This window comes from Oncorhynchus mykiss, chromosome 21 (genome assembly GCF_057628025.1).
Source record: "Oncorhynchus mykiss isolate SJ-2025 chromosome 21, ASM5762802v1, whole genome shotgun sequence".
NCBI lineage: Eukaryota > Metazoa > Chordata > Actinopteri > Salmoniformes > Salmonidae > Oncorhynchus > Oncorhynchus mykiss.
The window spans coordinates 56,435,001-56,452,500 of NC_143042.1; the positions used below are offsets into that span (position 1 = coordinate 56,435,001).

The 17,500-nt window shown below is 45.7% G+C and overlaps 2 protein-coding genes across 3 annotated transcripts in view; one reads left to right on the forward strand and one right to left on the reverse strand.

Annotated features, from left to right (window-relative positions):
• Nucleotides 1-13,428, reverse strand: part of LOC118942971 (uncharacterized) — a 60,986-nt gene extending 47,558 nt beyond the window's left edge. The window contains exons 1-8 of the mRNA XM_036958356.2: nt 12,992-13,428; nt 12,019-12,119; nt 11,784-11,853; nt 10,919-11,049; nt 8,804-8,892; nt 7,103-7,202; nt 5,443-5,486; nt 3,842-3,919 (exon numbers count right to left, since the gene is read on the reverse strand). Of these exons, the coding sequence (XP_036814251.1) occupies nt 3,842-3,919; nt 5,443-5,486; nt 7,103-7,202; nt 8,804-8,892; nt 10,919-11,049; nt 11,784-11,853; nt 12,019-12,119; nt 12,992-13,241 (863 nt within the window). The 5' untranslated portion in view covers nt 13,242-13,428. The remainder of the gene's footprint in view (nt 1-3,841; nt 3,920-5,442; nt 5,487-7,102; nt 7,203-8,803; nt 8,893-10,918; nt 11,050-11,783; nt 11,854-12,018; nt 12,120-12,991) is intronic.
• Nucleotides 13,429-16,116: 2,688 nt separating this feature from the next.
• Nucleotides 16,117-17,500, forward strand: part of fga (fibrinogen alpha chain) — an 8,947-nt gene continuing 7,563 nt past the window's right edge. Inside the window, exon 1 of one of the 2 annotated variants that reach the window (XM_036958354.2) lies at nt 16,117-16,385. In XM_036958354.2, the coding sequence (XP_036814249.1) occupies nt 16,332-16,385 (54 nt within the window). In that variant the 5' untranslated portion in view covers nt 16,117-16,331. The remainder of the gene's footprint in view (nt 16,386-17,500) is intronic. The other variant, XM_090214939.1, reaches the window with a different exon arrangement.

The following is a 17,500-nucleotide window of genomic DNA, read 5'->3' on the forward strand; positions in this document are numbered from 1 at the left end:
AGTAGTAGTAGTATTAGTAGTAGTAGAAGTGGTAGTAGTAGTAACAGTAATATTGGTAATATTCGTAGTAGTAATAGTAGTATTGGTAATAGTAGTAGTAGTAGTAGTTGTAGCAGTAGTAGCAGTAGTAGTATTGGTAGCAGTAGTAGCATAGGTAGCAGTAGTAGCATTGGTAGCAGTAGTAGCATTGGTAGCAGTAGTAGTATTGGTAGCAGTAGTAGTATTGGCAGTGGCAGTAGTAGTATTGGAAGCAGTAGTAGCATTGGTAGCAGTAGTAGTATTGGTAGCAGTGGTAGCATTGATAGCAGTAGTAGTATTGGTAGCAGTAGTAGTAGTATTGGTAGCAGTAGTAGCATTGGTAGCAGTATTGGTAGCAGTAGTAGCATTGGTAGCAGTAGTAGTATTGGTAGCAGTAGTAGTATTGGTAGTAGTAGTAGTATTGGTAGTAGTAGTAGTAGTAGTAGTAGCAGTAGTAGTATTGGTAGCAGTAGTAGTATTGGTAGTAGTGGTAGTAGTATTGGTAGCAGTAGTAGTATTGGTAGTAGTATTGGTAGCAGTAGTAGTAGTGGTAGTAGTAGTAGTAGTATTGGTAGTAGTGGTAGTAGTAGTAGTGGTAGTAGTAGTAGTAGTAGCAGTAGTAGTATTGGTAACAGTAGTAGTGGTAGTAGTATTGGTAGTAGTAGTAGTAGTAGTATTGGCAGTAGTATTGGTAGTAGTGGTAGTAGTAGTAGTAGTAGTAGTAGTAGTATTGGTAGCAGTAGTAGTATTGGTAGCAGTAGTAGTATTGGTAGCAGTAGTAGTATTGGTAGTAGTAGTAGCAGTAGTAGTAGTAGTAGTAGCAGTAGTAGTAGTATTGGTAGTAGTAGTAGTAGCAGTAGTAGTAGTATTGGTAGTAGTAGTAGTATTGGTAGTAGTGGTAGTGGTAGTAGTAGTAGTGGTAGTAGTAGTATTGGTAGTAGCGGTAGTAGTAGTAGTGGTAGTAGTAGTAGTATAGTAGTAGTGGTAGTAGTAGTAGTAGTGGTAGTAGTAGTAGTATTGGTAGTAGTAGTAGTATTGGTAGTAGTAGTAGTATTGGTAGTAGTGGTAGTAGTAGTAGTATTGGTAGCAGTAGTAGTATTGGTAGCAGTAGTAGTATTGGTAGCAGTAGTAGTATTTGTAGTAGTAGTAGCAGTAGTAGTAGTAGCAGTAGTAGTAGTATTGGTAGTAGTAGTAGTATTGGTAGTAGTGGTAGTGGTAGTAGTGGTAGTAGTAGTATTGGTAGTAGTGGTAGTGGTAGTAGTAGTAGTGGTAGTAGTAGTATTGGTAGTAGTGGTAGTAGTAGTATAGTAGTAGTGGTAGTAGTAGTAGTGGTAGTGGTAGTAGTAGTATTGGTAGTGGTAGTAGTAGTAGTAGTGGTAGTAGTAGTATTGGTAGTAGTGGTAGTGGTAGTAGTAGTAGTAGTAGTATTGGTAGTAGTGGTAGTGGTAGTAGTAGTAGTGGTAGTAGTAGTATTGGTAGTAGTAGTATTGGTAGTAGTGGTAGTGGTAGTAGTGGTAGTGGTAGTAGTAGTATTGGTAGTAGTGGTAGTAGTAGTAGTAGTAGTAGTAGTATTGGTAGTAGTGGTAGTAGTAGTAGTAGTAGTAGTAGTAGTGGTAGTAGTAGTAGTGGTAGTGGTAGTAATAGTAGTGGTAGTAGTGGTAGTAGTAGTATTGGTAGTAGTGGTAGTAGTAGTATTGGTATTAGTAGTATTGGTAGTAGTGGTAGTGGTAGTAGTGGTAGTGGTAGTAGTGGTAGTGGTAGTAGTGGTAGTGGTAGTAGTGGTAGTAGTAGTAGTAGTAGTAGTAGTAGTAGTAGTGTAGTAGTAGTAGTAGTAGTAGTAGTGGTAGTAGTGGTAGTGGTAGTAGTGGTAGTGGTAGTAGTAGTATTGGTAGTAGTGGTAGTGGTAGTAGTGGTAGTAGTAGTAGCAGTAGTAGTAGTAGTATTGGTAGTAGTGGTAGTAGTAGTAGTGGTAGTAGTAGTATTGGTAGTAGTGGTAGTAGTAGTAGTGGTAGTAGTAGTATTGGTAGTAGTGGTAGTAGTAGTATTGGTAGTAGTGGTAGTAGTAGTAGTAGTAGTATTGGTAGTAGTGGTAGTATTGGTAGTAGTGGTAGTAGTGGTAGTAGTAGTAGTGGTAGTAGTAGTACTGGTAGTAGTGGTAGTAGTATTGGTAGAAGTGGTAGTAGTAGTAGTGGTAGTAGTAGTATTGGTAGTAGTGGTAGTAGTGGTAGTAGTAGTAGTAGTAGTAGTATTGGTAGTAGTAGTAGTGGTAGTAGTAGTACTGGTAGTAGTGGTAGTAGTATTGGTAGAAGTGGTAGTAGTAGTAGTGGTAGTAGTAGTAGTGGTAGTAGTAGTATTGGTAGTAGTGGTAGTAGTGGTAGTAGTAGTAGTAGTAGTAGTATTGGTAGTAGTGGTAGTAGTAGTATTGGTAGTAGTGGTAGTAGTGGTAGTAGTGGTAGTAGAAGTAGTGGTAGTAGTAGTAGTAGTGGTAGTAGAAGTAGTGGTAGTAGTAGTAGTGGTAGTAGTGGTAGTAGTAGTAGTAGTAGTGGTAGTAGTGGTAGTAGTAGTAGTGGTAGTAGTAGTAGTATGGTAGTAGTGGTAGTAGTAGTAGTGGTAGTAGTAGTATTGGTAGTAGTGGTAGTATTGGTAGTAGTGGTAGTAGTGGTAGTAGTAGTTCTAGTAGTAGTGGTAGTAGTAGTAGTGGTAGTAGTGGTAGTAGTAGTAGTGGTAGTAGTAGTATTGGTAGTAGTGGTAGTATTGGTAGTAGTGGTAGTAGTGGTAGTAGTAGTAGTGGTAGTAGTAGTATTGGTAGTAGTGGTAGTAGTGGTAGTAGTAGTAGTAGTAGTAGTAGTAGTAGTAGTAGTAGTAGTAGTAGTAGTGGTAGTATTGGTAGTAGTAGTAGTATTGGTAGTAGTAGTAGTGGTAGTAGTAGTATTGGTAGTAGTGGTAGTAGTGGTAGTATTGGTAGTAGTGGTAGTAGTGGTAGTAGTAGTATTGGTAGTAGTGGTAGTAGTAGTATTGGTAGTAGTGGTAGTAGTAGTATTGGTAGTAGTGGTAGTAGTGGTAGTAGCAGTATTGGTAGTAGTGGTAGTAGTAGTATTGGTAGTAGTGGTAGTAGTAGTATTGGTAGTAGTGGTAGTAGTGGTAGTAGTGGTAGTAGTAGTAGTAGTAGTAGTATTGGTAGTAGTGGTAGTAGTAGTATTGGTAGTAGTGGTAGTAGTGGTAGTAGTAGTAGTGGTAGTAGTGGTAGTAGTGGTAGTAGTGGTAGTGGTAGTAGTAGTATTGGTAGTAGTGGTAGTAGTAGTATTGGTAGTAGTGGTAGTAGTAGTATTGGTAGTAGTGGTAGTAGTAGTATTGGTAGTAGTGGTAGTAGTGGTAGTAGTAGTATTGGTAGTAGTGGTAGTAGTGGTAGTAGTGGTAGTAGTGGTAGTAGTAGTATTGGTAGTAGTGGTAGTAGTGGTAGTAGTGGTAGTAGTAGTATTGGTAGTAGTGGTAGTAGTAGTATTGGTAGTAGTGGTAGTAGTAGTATTGGTAGTAGTGGTAGTAGTGGTAGTAGTAGTATTGGTAGTAGTGGTAGTAGTGGTAGTAGTAGTATTGGTAGTAGTGGTAGTAGTGGTAGTAGTAGTATTGGTAGTAGTGGTAGTAGTGGTAGTAGTAGTATTGGTAGTAGTGGTAGTAGTGGTAGTAGTAGTAGTGGTAGGAACAGTATTATATTCAATGGTAAGAGGTAAGAAAGATAAGACATTAGTGTATAATATTGTTCTCTCATGAGAGGTAGTAGATGGAGCTAGCATTGGGACAGGAAATAACTGTATGATGTCCTCACCAGTCGGGTACTGTGTGCCAGTCTGTGAATATGCCACCGGTTGCCTGGGCACCACACTCTATGAGATGGCCTGCAAGACTGAGAGAGGGAGCAGGGTTTAAAGATCAGTTAAACTACTGTATTCTGGAACAGCTTATCCTCATTGTAACCTTCACTGTGCTCATGCCTTACAGTTACCTTCACTGTGCTCATGCCTCATAGTTACCTTCACTGTGCTCATGCCTCATAGTAACCTCCCCTGTGCTCATGCCTCATAGTAACCTTCACTGTGCTCATGCCTCATAGTAACCTTCCCTGTGCTCATGCCTCATAGTAACCTTCCCTGTGCTCATGCCTCATAGTAACCTTCACTGTGCTCATGCCTCATAGTTACCTTCACTGTGCTCATGCCTCATAGTAACCTCCCCTGTGCTCATGCCTCATAGTAACCTTCCCTGTGCTCATGCCTCATAGTAACCTTCCCTGTGCTCATGCCTCATAGTAACCTCCCCTGTGCTCATGCCTCATAGTAACCTTCCCTGTTCTCATGCCTCATAGTAACCTTCCCTGTGCTCAATCCTTGCAGTAACCTTCCCTGTGCTCATGCCTCATAGTAACCTCCCCTGTGCTCATGCCTCATAGTAACCTTCCCTGTTCTCATGCCTCATAGTAACCTTCCCCTGTGCTCATGCCTCATAGTAACCTCCCCTGTTCTCGTGCCTCATAGTAACCTCCCCTGTGCTCATGCCTCATAGTAACCTTCCCTGTTCTCATGCCTCATAGTAACCTTCCCTGTGCTCATGCCTCATAGTAACCTTCCCTGTTCTCATGCCTCATAGTAACCTCCCCTGTGCTCATGCCTCATAGTAACCTTCCCTGTGCTCAATCCTTGCAGTAACCTTCCCTGTGCTCATGCCTCATAGTAACCTCCCCTGTGCTCATGCCTCATAGTAACCTTCCCTGTGCTCATGCCTCATAGTAACCTCCCCTGTGCTCATGCCTCATATTAATCTCCCTGTTCTCATGCCTCATAGTAACCTCCCCTGTGCTCATGCCTCATAGTAACCTTCCCTGTTCTCATGCCTCATAGTAACCTCCCCTGTGCTCATGCCTCATAGTAACCTTCCCTGTTCTCATGCCTCATAGTAACCTTCCCTGTGCTCAATCCTTGCAGTAACCTTCCCTGTGCTCATGCCTCATAGTAATCTCCCCTGTGCTCATGCCTCATAGTAACCTTCCCTGTTCTCATGCCTCATAGTAACCTTCTCTGTTCTCATGCCTCATAGTAACCTCCCCTGTGCTCATGCCTCATAGTAACCTTCCCTGTTCTCATGCCTCATAGTAACCTCCCCTGTGCGCATGCCTCATAGTAACCTCCCCTGTGCTCATGCCTCATAGTAACCTTCCCTGTTCTCATGCCTCATAGTAACCTCCCCTGTGCTCATGCCTCATAGTAACCTTCCCTGTTCTCATGCCTCATAGTAACCTTCCCTGTTCTCATGCCTCATAGTAACCTTCCCTGTTCTCATGCCTCATAGTAACCTCCCCTGTGCTCAAGCCTCATAGTAACCTCCCCTGTTCTCATGCAAGGAAACAAACAAAATATCAAAGTGTGTGTTTACCTCCCAGCTGCCAACAGGTCATAGTTGTTTTGCTTCCACCCAAACTGTCAGAAAGATAACACAATACAACCCATCACATCACAACCCATCACATTACATCCACAACCCATGACATCACAACCCATCCCAACCCATCCCAACCCAACCCACCCCAACCCAACCCACCCCAACCCATCCCATCCCACCCCAACCCACCCCAACCCACCCCAACCCAACCCATCCCACCCCATCCCACCCCAACCCAACCCAACCCATCCCACCCCAACCCACCCCATCCCAACCCACCCCAACCCACCCCAACCCATCCCAACCCATCCCAACCCATCCCAACCCACCCCAACCCATCCCATCCCATCCCATCCCAACCCACCCCAACCCATCCCAACCCAACCCAACCCATCCCAACCCATCCCAACCCAACCCATCCCAACCCACCCCAACCCATCCCAACCCCCAACCCCAACCCCCCCCCCCCCCCCCCCCACCCCCAACCCCCCCACAACCCCACCCACCCACCCCACCCCCCCACCCCACCCCACCCCCCCCCAACCCCCACCCCACCCCCACCCCCCCCCACCCACCCCCCCCCCCACCCCACCACCCCCACCCCTCCCAACCCAACCCCCCCCACCCACCCACCCCAACCCACCCCCACCCAACCCACCCCAACCCATCCCCAACCCCACCCCCAACCCAACCCAACCCAACCCCAACCCATCCCACCCAACCCATCACACACACCACCCATCATCCCATCCCAACCCCAACCAACCCAACCCACCCCACCCCAACCCAACCCACCCCAACCCAACCCAACCCAACCCACCCCAACCCACCCCAACCCATCCCATCCCAACCCACCCCAACCCACCCCAACCATCCCAACCACCCCAACCCACCCCAACCCACCCCAACCCAACCCAACCCACCCCATCACATCCCACCCCATCCCAACCCACCCCAACCCACCCCAACCCATCCCAACCCACCCCAACCCACCCCAACCCAACCCACCCCAACCCATCCCATCCCATCACATCCCAACCCACCCCAACCCACCCCAACCCATCCCAACCCACCCCAACCCACCCCAACACATCCCAACCCAACCCATCCCAACCCATCCCAACCCATCCCAACCCATCCCAACCACCCACCCCACCCAACCCACCCCAACCCAACCCACCCCATCACATCCCAACCCACCCCAACCCAACCCACCCCAACCCATCCCAACCCATCCCAACCCACCCAACCCACCCCACCCCACCCCAACCCACCCCACCCCAACCATCCATCCCATCCCATCCCAACCCATCCCAACCCATCCCAACCCACCCCAACCCATCCCAACCCATCCCAACCCACCCCAACACATCCCAACCCAACCCATCCCAACCCAACCCATCCCAACCCATCCCAACCCATCCCAACCCAACCCAACCCACCCCAACCCACCCCAACCCATCCCAACCCAACCCAACCCACCCCATCACATCCCAAGACAACACGCAAAACTCCCAATATAAATAAATAAAGGTGTTTAAAATCAGTTTCCCAGAGGAGGTCTGAGGAGTGTTTTGACTGGTACAAGAACAGAAGTGGACACGAGAGGGATGAGTACACACACACACACACACACACACACACAGTAACCTACAGAGTGCATAAGAGGTCCTAGGGCGACAGCACTGTCCACACATCTCCCTGTGACTACAATGTCAGCCCCCAGGTCTAGACACCTCTGGATGGGCACTGCACTGTGGAGAGAGGGGAAGAGGGGGTACATCATGAGTACACAGTGGCAGAATACCTGACTGACCCTAAATTGAAGAAAGCATTGACTATGTACAGACTCAGTGAGCATAGCCTTGCTATTGAGAAAGGCCGCCGTAGGCAGACATGGCTCTCAAGAGAAGACAGGCTATGTGCTCACTGCCCACAAAATGAGGTGGAAACTGAGCTGCACTTCCTAACCTCCTGCCAAATGTATGACCATATTAGAGACACATATTTCCCTCAGATTACACAGACCCACAAAGAATTTGAAAACAAATCCAATTTTGATTAACTCCCATATCTATTGGGTGAAATACCACAGTGTGCCATCACAGCAGCAAGATGTGTGACCTGTTGCCACAAGAAAAGTGCAACTAGTTGTAAATAAAACCTATATTTAGGTTGATTTATTTTATTTTCCTTTTGTACTGTAACTATTTGCAAGGAAGGATAGAGGGAGAGTGGGGGGAGGGAAGGATAGAGGGAGAGTGAGGGGAGGGATAGGAGGAGAATGGAAGAGGGAGGGATAGTGGGAGAGTGTGGGGATAGAGAAAGTGTGAGGAGGGAGGGATAGACAGAGTGGGGCAGAGGGAGGGATAGATTGAGAGTGAGGGGAGGGATAGAGGTAGAATAGGGGAGGGATAGAGGGAGAGTGGGGGAGGTAGGGATAGAAGGAGAGTGGGAGAGGGAGAGACAGTAGGAGAATGGAAGAGGGAGGGAGAGACCGAGAGTGGGGCGGAGGGAGGGAGGGAGAGACCTAGAGTGGGGCGGATGGAGGGAGGGCGAGACCGAGAGTAGGGCGGAGGGAGGGAGGGAGGGAGGGACAGAGGGAGGGACAGAGGGAGGGAGAGACCGAGAGTGGGGCAGAGGGAGGGAGAGAGTGGGGCGGAAGGAGAGAGAGAGTGGGGCAGAGGGAGAGAGAGAGTGGGGCGGAAGGAGAGAGAGTGGGGCAGAGGGAGAGAGAGACAGAGCGACAGAGAGTGGGGCGGAGGGAGGGAGAGACCGAGAGTGGGGCAGAGGGAGGGAGAGACAGAGAGTGGGGCGGAGGGAGAGAGAGACAGAGAGTGGGGCAGAGGGAGAGAGAGTGGGGCGGAGGGAGGGAGAGACAGAGAGTGGGGTGGAGGGAGGGAGAGACAGAGAGTGGGGCAGAGGGAGGGAGAGACAGAGAGTGGGACGGAGGGAGGGAGAGACAGAGAGTGGGACGGAGGGAGGGAGAGACAGAGAGTGGGGCAGAGGGAGGGAGAGACAGAGAGTGGGGCAGAGGGAGGGAGAGACAGAGTGGGGCGGAGGGAGGGAGAGACAGAGTGGGGCGGAGGGAGGGAGAGACAGAGTGGGGCGGAGGGAGGGAGAGACAGAGTGGGGCGGAGGGAGGGAGAGACAGAGTGGGGCGGAGGGAGGGAGAGACAGAGTGTGGGGCAGAAGGGAGTGTTTTATGCTAAAAAACAATCCAACATTCTCTTGTTCTAACAGTATATAATAGTTCAGTATTGTATTGTTCTAACAGTATATAATAGTTCAGTATTGTATTGTTCTAACAGTATATACTAGTTCAGTATTGTGTTTCTATTGTTCCCAGACTTACCCCAGGTAGGCATTCATACTGTGGACGGTTGTAGGCAGCTTAGACCTGCTCACCCCATCAGCCATTCTCACCTCAGACAGACTGTCTTTCTAGAGGAGAGGAGAGGAGAGGATAGAAGGGAGGAGGAGAGGAAAGGAGGGGGAGGAGTGGAAAGGAGGGAGGGAGGGAAGAGGAGAGGAAAGGAGGGGGTGGAGCGGAAAGGAGGGAGGGAGGAGGAAAGGAGGGAGAAGGAGAGGAAAGGAGGGGGGAGGAGAGGAAAGGAGGGAGGAGGAGAGGAGAGGAAAGGAAAGGAGGGAGGAGGAGAGGAAAGGAGGGGGAGGAGAGGAAAGGAGGGAGGGAGGAGGAAAGGAGGGGGAGGAGAGGAAAGGAGGGAGGGAGGAGGAAAGGAGGGAGGAGGAGAGGAAAGGAGGAGAGGAAAGGAGGGAGGGAGGAGAGAAAAGGTAGGAGGAGAGGAGTTGGCAATCTATGCTAATGGGGGTCACCTTGGGGTCATGATAGGGGCTGCACAAAATGATTTATGTTTTATAATAATTGATTATTCTTATGTTGTATTAATAGAAGGGGAAGGGCTATAAGACCCCTCCCCCACTACATTTATAGGGTCCTGGACCACAGATTAGCAATATATTATATGCATTAAAAGGTTTAATACTGTTCCACAGTTCTTTTCTAGTCTCTGTCTCTTATAGGAAACGGTCTGAGCAGATGTGTGAGTTATTGCGGTCAAAACAGGTTGTCTGTGAGAAAGCGCCTCAAGGCTAAACGAGATACACAGACACAGACACCTGCAGGGGAATAGTATAGATAAGAGACAAGTCAGACACACCACTGTAAGCCACACGTGAATGGAAAATTACTGCTGAGCCCTTAACACTGGACTATCGTTTTCACCTGCAAGTTTGTCTAACTAACGTGAATGGAAAATGACTGTATATGCATGGGCATGGTCTCATGAGTAGAAGGTGTTGATGTAGGCAGTTACATCACTAGGGGTCGACTGCAAGTATATTAACGCAACTTTGACCTGTTTTATTTTGCAGAAACATTTCTGAAACGTGTTTCTATTGTCAACTTCTGTCTGCAATTAATAAAGGTTTTATTGATTTACTTAAAGAAGATATTGTCTGGCTGCTGATTTCACCAATTAGCCAATGATTGACCAGGAACAAGGAACCTACCCCGACAATGCAAAGCAATAGAGAATTGCATTGAACGAAATTATGACAATGATGACAAAGAGCGGAGATTATCGTGTACTTCAGGAAACAGCAGAGGGAGCACCCCCCCGATCCACATCGACGGGACAGTAGTGGAGAAGGTAGTAAGTTAAGTTCCTCGGCATAAACATCACAGACAAACTGAAATGGTCCACCCACACAGACAGCGTGTTGAAGGCGCAACAGTGCCTCTTCAACCTCAGGAGGCTGAAGAAATTTGGCTTGTCACCTAAAACCCTCAAACTTTTACAGATGCACAATTGAGAGCATCCTGTCGGGCTGTATCACCGCCTGGTACGGCAACTGCACCGCCCTCAAACCCAAGGCTCTCCAGAGGGTGGTGCGGTCTGCACAACGCATCACCGGGGCAAACTACCTGCCCTCCAGGACACCTACACCACCCGATGTCACAGGAAGGCCATAAAGACCATCAAGGACAACAACCACCCGAGCCACTGCCTGTTCACCCCGCTATCATCCAGAAGGCGAGGTCAGTACAGGTGCATCAAAGCTGAGACAGAGAAACTGAAAAACAGCTTTTATCTCAAGGCCATCAGACTGTTAAACAGCACATAGAGGTTGCTGCCTACATAGAAAGTCACTAGTCGCTTTAACAATGTTTACATATCTGACATTACTCATCTCATATGTATTTACTGCATCTTATATCATCTTGCCTACGTCGCTCAGCTGTCCATATATCTATATGTACATATTCTTATTCCATCCATTTAGATTTGTGTGTATGATGTAGTTGTTGGGGAATTGTTAGATTACTTGTTAGATATTACTGCACAGTCAGGACCAAGAAGGCCAAGCATTTCGCTACACTCACATTAACATCTGCTAACCATGTGCATGTGACCAATAAAATAGGATTTGATTTGAGCGTACATACCTGAGCCATGAGGTCATCGCCAGTCACCACGGCGACCTTGAGATCAAGTCCCGCCTTCTTGACTACTTCCTGTATAGCGGCAGCGCAAGCCAGCGGGTTCACACCCCCAGCATTACTGACCACCCGGATACCTACACAAACACACACACATTACTGACCACCCGGATACCTACACAAACACACACACACACACACATTACTGACCACCCAGATACCTACACACACACACACACACACACACACATTATTGACCACCCGGATACCTACACACACACACATTACTGACCACCCGGATACCTACACACACACACACACATTACTGACCACCCGGATACCTACACACACACACACATTACTGACCACCCGGATACCTACACACACACATTACTGACCACCCGGATACCTACACACACACACACACACATTACTGACCACCCGGATACCTACACAAACACACACACATTACTGACCACCCGGATACCTACACAAACACACACACATTACTGACCACCCGGATACCTACACAAACACACACACATTACTGACCACCCGGATACCTACACAAACACACACACATTACTGACCACCCGGATACCTACACACACACACACACACACACATTACTGACCACCCGGATACCTACACACACACACACACACACACATTACTGACCACCCGGATACCTACACAAACACACACACATTACTGACCACCCGGATACCTACACAAACACACACACATTACTGACCACCCGGATACCTACACAAACACACACACACGCACATAAGCACGCACGACTTGTAATGTCAACATGATAAAATATCTAGTAATATGTTGATGTGGAAGGTTAACATGAAGGTCCTACCTTTCTTATGGATGTCATGTATAAAGGGAGCTATAGCTATTTGGACAAAGTCAGGGGCATAACCCATATTCTGAAAGAAGAAGAAATGGATTGATTAGATAACTAATATTGGTTATTGATAGGTTACGGATGAATAGGTGGATTCACAGGCTTCTTGACCTGGTGATTATTGATACTAGCCGGGATTCAAAGGTAATTGACAAGAAAATGAATGATTGATAGGTAATGAGCTCACAGGCATCTTGGTCTTGGCCACGGTGAGGAGAGACATGGTGATCTCACTGAGGTAGTCAAACACCAGGTAGTCTATCTGCCCACTGTATATCAGCTGGGGGACTGAGAGAGAGAGAGAGAGAGAGAGAGAGAGAGAGAGCGAGAGAGAGAGAGCAAGAGAGAGAGAGAGAGAGAGAGCAAGAGAGAGAGAGAGAGAGAGAGCAAGAGAGAGAGAGAGAGAGAGAGAGAGAGAGAGAGAGAGAGAGCAAGAGAGAGAGAGAGAGAGAGAGAGAGAGCAAGAGAGAGAGAGAGAGAGAGAGAGAGCAAGAGAGAGAGAGAGAGAGAGCAAGAGAGAGAGAGAGAGAGAGAGAGAGAGAGAGAGAGAGAGAGAGCAAGAGAGAGAGAGAGAGAGAGAGAGAGAGAGAGAGAGCGAGAGAGGGAGACAGAGAGAGAGAGAGACAGAGACACAGAGAGAGAGAGACAGAGAGAGAGAGAGACAGCGAGAGAGAGACAGCGAGAGAGAGAGACAGCGAGAGACAGAGACACAGAGAGAGAGAGAGACAGTGAGAGAGAGAGAGAGAGAGAGAGAGAGAAAGAGACAGAGAGACAGAGAGAGAGAGACAGAGAGAGAGAGAAAGAGAGAGAGAGAAAGAGAGACAGAGTGACAGAGAGAGAAGAGTTCCATAAATACTTTGTCTGCTAAAAGTGAATACATTGATCCAAGCTATCCATACTCATATCCATTGATAATGTTTGTAGATAGATAGTTAATGTTGTCATAAACTGACATAACACATGAATATAAGAGCTTAATTCTATAGCACCCTACACTATAGGGTCTTGGCCAAAAGTAGTGCACTACATGCGAATAGGGTGCCACTTGTAACGCAACCCTAGCGTCTCTGAGGTCAAGGCGAATGAACTCTGTCCTAGTTGGCTAGACTAGAGAACAAGTCATGTGCCTCGACAACTACAACCATCGAGGTCTATCTTACCTGAGGCCGCCGTATCTCCCCAAAACCCGGACGCGCATCCTATCCTAACGGTGTCCTTCTTTGCTGAAGAGGTGTAATGTGTAGCGCATTCAATCCGATGCTTTGGGAAAGTTCTGCTGGACGAGTAGTTCGAGTGCAGGAATCTCGCCAAGTTGCAAGCAAAAGCGGGTGTTTTCAAGCAAAAAACATTTGTCAGCCGTCGGACCCTCAATGCGTGGACGACACGGGATAAATTGGTGATATTAGACATTGTAATTAAAATAGTTTAACCTGAATAAATCGAGAAAGTCAACTCTGGAAGTTCAAGAATACATTTAACTCGTGCTACGACCAAAATAGTCCGTGTAGGAACCCAGGTTGGGCCAATTTTCGGTCCGCTCCGGTGATTGTGTCGTTTTGGAAATGGGCGCATGATGGGGCTAGATGTACACAATGACGGAGCTATAGGTGATTGAAGTTGCAGTAGACCTCATTCATTTCTTGTTTAAAAAATGAGTGAGGATGTTGTGATTGTCACTGAGTCACTTTTACATTGAGTCAACCTAGTCTTCTATTTCAAACTGATGCGTAGGATTACTTTTTAATGTCAAACTTTCAAAGTTGGACAGGCTACAACTGTCCAGTGAAATTCTTATCTTGAGAGCTCTTTCCAAACAATGTCGAAATAATAATAACAATATAGAAAATATATATATTTTTAAATAAAGTAAGAATAAAAACTACACAAGAACATACTGTCCCTTCCCTTGTCAATGGGGAGGGATCTGAACTCATGTCTCACACAGCAGAAACTAACCCTGACTCTTTAGCCATATAGGTAACTTCATTCCCATTTGGACTGAGGGTGACACGGATTTTTAAAGTCGCGGGGCCACCTATTGACGAGACCATGAGCCTGACTAATGTCTGCTGACCTTCAGTAGGCTTTCAGGGTCTAATGTTCGGATGTTCTCTCTAATGTAGGCGTCCAGGGTGTATTATTGACAAGTACTTCATATTCTTCAAGGACCATTTCCATTTGAATTGGTCTTGTAAACGTTTGGTGTTGACGGTAGATATAATCTCAGTATAATCTCTGACCAATTGACTTTATAATCAGACAGTTTAACAAACTCTTCAAAGCAATGATCGGTCTAGGAGATAGAACAAGACATCATCCGCAATACAATGAGGATTAACATGGTTCTCTTTTCCAATTGGAATCATTTTCATTTGGTCATGTGATCTAATCATGTGCGGCAAAGGATTCTATGACCAAAGCACAGAAAAATCCTACACTGGTCGGACAGCCTTGCCTTGTCCCTTGAGACAACAGGAAGGGGGATGAGTACTGGGATGTTGATTTTCACTTCTGCCATTGGTGAATTATAAATATTTTTTTTATCCAAATATTGGAACAAACTAAAACCGCGATAATGCAGACATTCCACTCTGTTGAATGCTTTTTCAGCATCAAGGGAGACTTCAATATTTGGGGTCGTAAGATCATTGTCATTGTGAGGCAGCTCCGGTATATGGCACTGCGTCTCTAGTGCTGGTGGCGTCACTACAGACATCCTGGTTTGGTATCCAGGTTGTATCACAACCGGCCATGATTTGGAGTCCCATAGGGCGGTGCACAATTGGTTCAGCGTCGTCCGGGTTTGGCCGGGGTAGGCCGTCATTGTAAATAAGAATTTGTCGTTCGCTGACTTGTCATGGTAAAATTAAAAAATATAAAAAAGGAATTGTGAAATTGTCTACGTAAATTACCAAAGGAGAGACAAAACCAGTTTGGCCTTTATAGATGAGATTGGGCAGCACAGATTGTAGATGCAGAGTTAATCATTTAGCAATCAATATTTAATCGTAGCCTTTCAGGGTACACTGTACTATTGACAAATTATTGAGTAAAGGGAAGCACACGAATTCGTCACTTCCGTGAATTGGACACATCAAATATTGTTCCTATTCGCTGTCCTGTGTGGGGGTGGGCACTGTACATGATGACTAAAACACACATCAGATATTGTTCCTATTTGCTGTCCTGTGTGGGGGTGGGTACTGTACATGATGACTAAAACACACATCAGATATTGTTCCTATTCGCTGTCCTGTGTGGGGGTGGGCACTGTACATGATGACTAAAACACACATCAGATATTGTTCCTATTCGCTGTCCTGTGTGGGGGTGGGTACTGTACATGATGACTAAAACACACATCAGATATTGTTCCTATTTGCTGTCCTGTGTGGGGGTGGGCACTGTACATGATGACTAAAACACACATCAGATATTGTTCCTATTCGCTGTCCTGTGTGGGGGTGGGTACTGTACATGATGACTAAAACACACATCAGATATTGTTCCTATTTGCTGTCCTGTGTGGGGGTGGGCACTGTACATGATGACTAAAACACACATCAGATATTGTTCCTGTTTGCTGTCCTGTGTGGGGGTGGGTACTGTACATGATGACTAAAACACACATCAGATATTGTTCCTGTTTGCTGTCCTGTGTGGGGGTGGGCACTGTACATGATGACTAAAACACACACAGTGCTAAAACATTATCAAGACTAGCCTGGGAGCCAGCCGGTCTGCTTGTACTGTCGTGACAATGAGCAATAGAGCTGGCAAGAGCACAAAGAGATCCGGAACCAGGCTACAGAGGGACAGTCTCTTTAAGAACTGCTGGGTCAAGTCAACTCCGTCAGAGAAGAGATGACAATCAACAACCACACAGAAACAAAAAAAAATCAACAACACTGTTCCTTAATGGCTGTGGTTTTATTCCAAAAACATACCTCCTCTGTTCTTCTCTCATTTTCTCCCCTCTACTCCTTACAGCTACCCAGTCTGTCCAGGGACAGTGTATATTAAGTGTCTATTAATCTATTATTGTATATTAAGTAGAAGTGCTGATCTAGGATCAGTTTAGCCTTTTTAATCACAATGAATATGATTACATGGACAGATCCTAGATTAGCCCTACTACTCTGGGACGCTTGATAAATATGACCCCAGACACAACCTTTCTGGAATGATCGTCTAAACCTGCCAATCAATCAGTTTGGAAACCCCAGATAGACAATCAGTGACTAACTCCTGAGGCTGTGTCCCAAAAGGCACCTATTCCCTATGTAGTGTACAACTTTTGACCAGAGCCCTATGGGTCTGCCTACGGGCCCTGGTCAGAAGGTAGTAGTGCACTCTTATAGGGATTAGGTGCTATTTGGGACTAAAAGGGTTTGTCAACAAGTAGAGTAAATAAAGTAGAGATAATAAAAAGCTTCGGAGGCTCGAGGGAACAGTATTCTAGACCAGCATAGAGAGAGAGAGGAGAGAGAGGAGAGAGAGATGAAGCTACTACATTTCTTCTGTGTCTTCCTGACTGTCCTTGCCTCCACTTGGGTACGATAACATTATTCATTATTTATCATTTTAATTGAATAGTTTTAATTACAATTTATTTTAATAATAATATTAATAATAGATTGAATTTATATACCACTTTTTCTAGATATACTGTACATGTATTTATTTCGGAGGTTTTTGTGAGGTGGCCTTTTTTGGAAATGTGTGTTTTTTAAATATACAGAGCATTCAGAATGTATTCATTCCATTGACTTATACCACATTTTGTTTGCGTTACAGACTGAACTCAAAATGGATTAAATCTATTTTTTTTCTCTCTCAACCATCTACACAAAGTGAAAACGTGTTTTTAGAAATGTTTGCACATTAATTCAAAAGGAAACACAGAAATATCTCATTTACATAAGTATTCACAGTCCTGAGTCAATACTTTGTAGAATCACCTTTGGTCAGCGATTACAGCTGTGAGTCTTTCTGGGTAAGTCTCTAAGAGCTTTCCACACCTGAATTGGGCTACATTTGCCCATTATTCTTTAGTATTAGGATGTTGCCTGTGCTTAGCTCCATTCCATTTTTTGTTTTATCCTGATAAACTCCCAAGTCCTTTAAAGATGACAAGAATACCCATAACATGAGGCAGCCACCACTATGTGTTGTATTGGATTTGCCCCCAAAACAAACCAGATGTTTTTAGAATACTTGTATTCTGTTTCCTTATTTTCTTTTCTGTCATTTAGGTTCGTATTGTGGAGAAACTACAATGTTGTTGATCCATCCTCAGTGTTCTCCTATCACAGCCATTTAAACTCGGTAAAATTTAAAACTTGTTTTAGGAAGGACGCCTGTATCGTTGTAGTGACTGGGTGTGTTGATACACCATCCAAAGTGTAATTAATAACTTCACCATGCTCAAAGGGATATTTAATGTCTGTTTTTGTTTTAATAATTATATTTTAACCGTCTACCAATAGGTGCCCTACTTTGCGAGACATTGGATAACCTCACTGCTCGACTGAGGGATCTTACAAATAATTGTATGTGCGTGATACAGAGATGAGGTAGTCATTCAAAAAGCCTCTTAAAGTTCAGACCCTTTTTATCAATTTCCGCTTAAAATGACAAACACAAATCTAACTGCCTGTTGCTCAGGA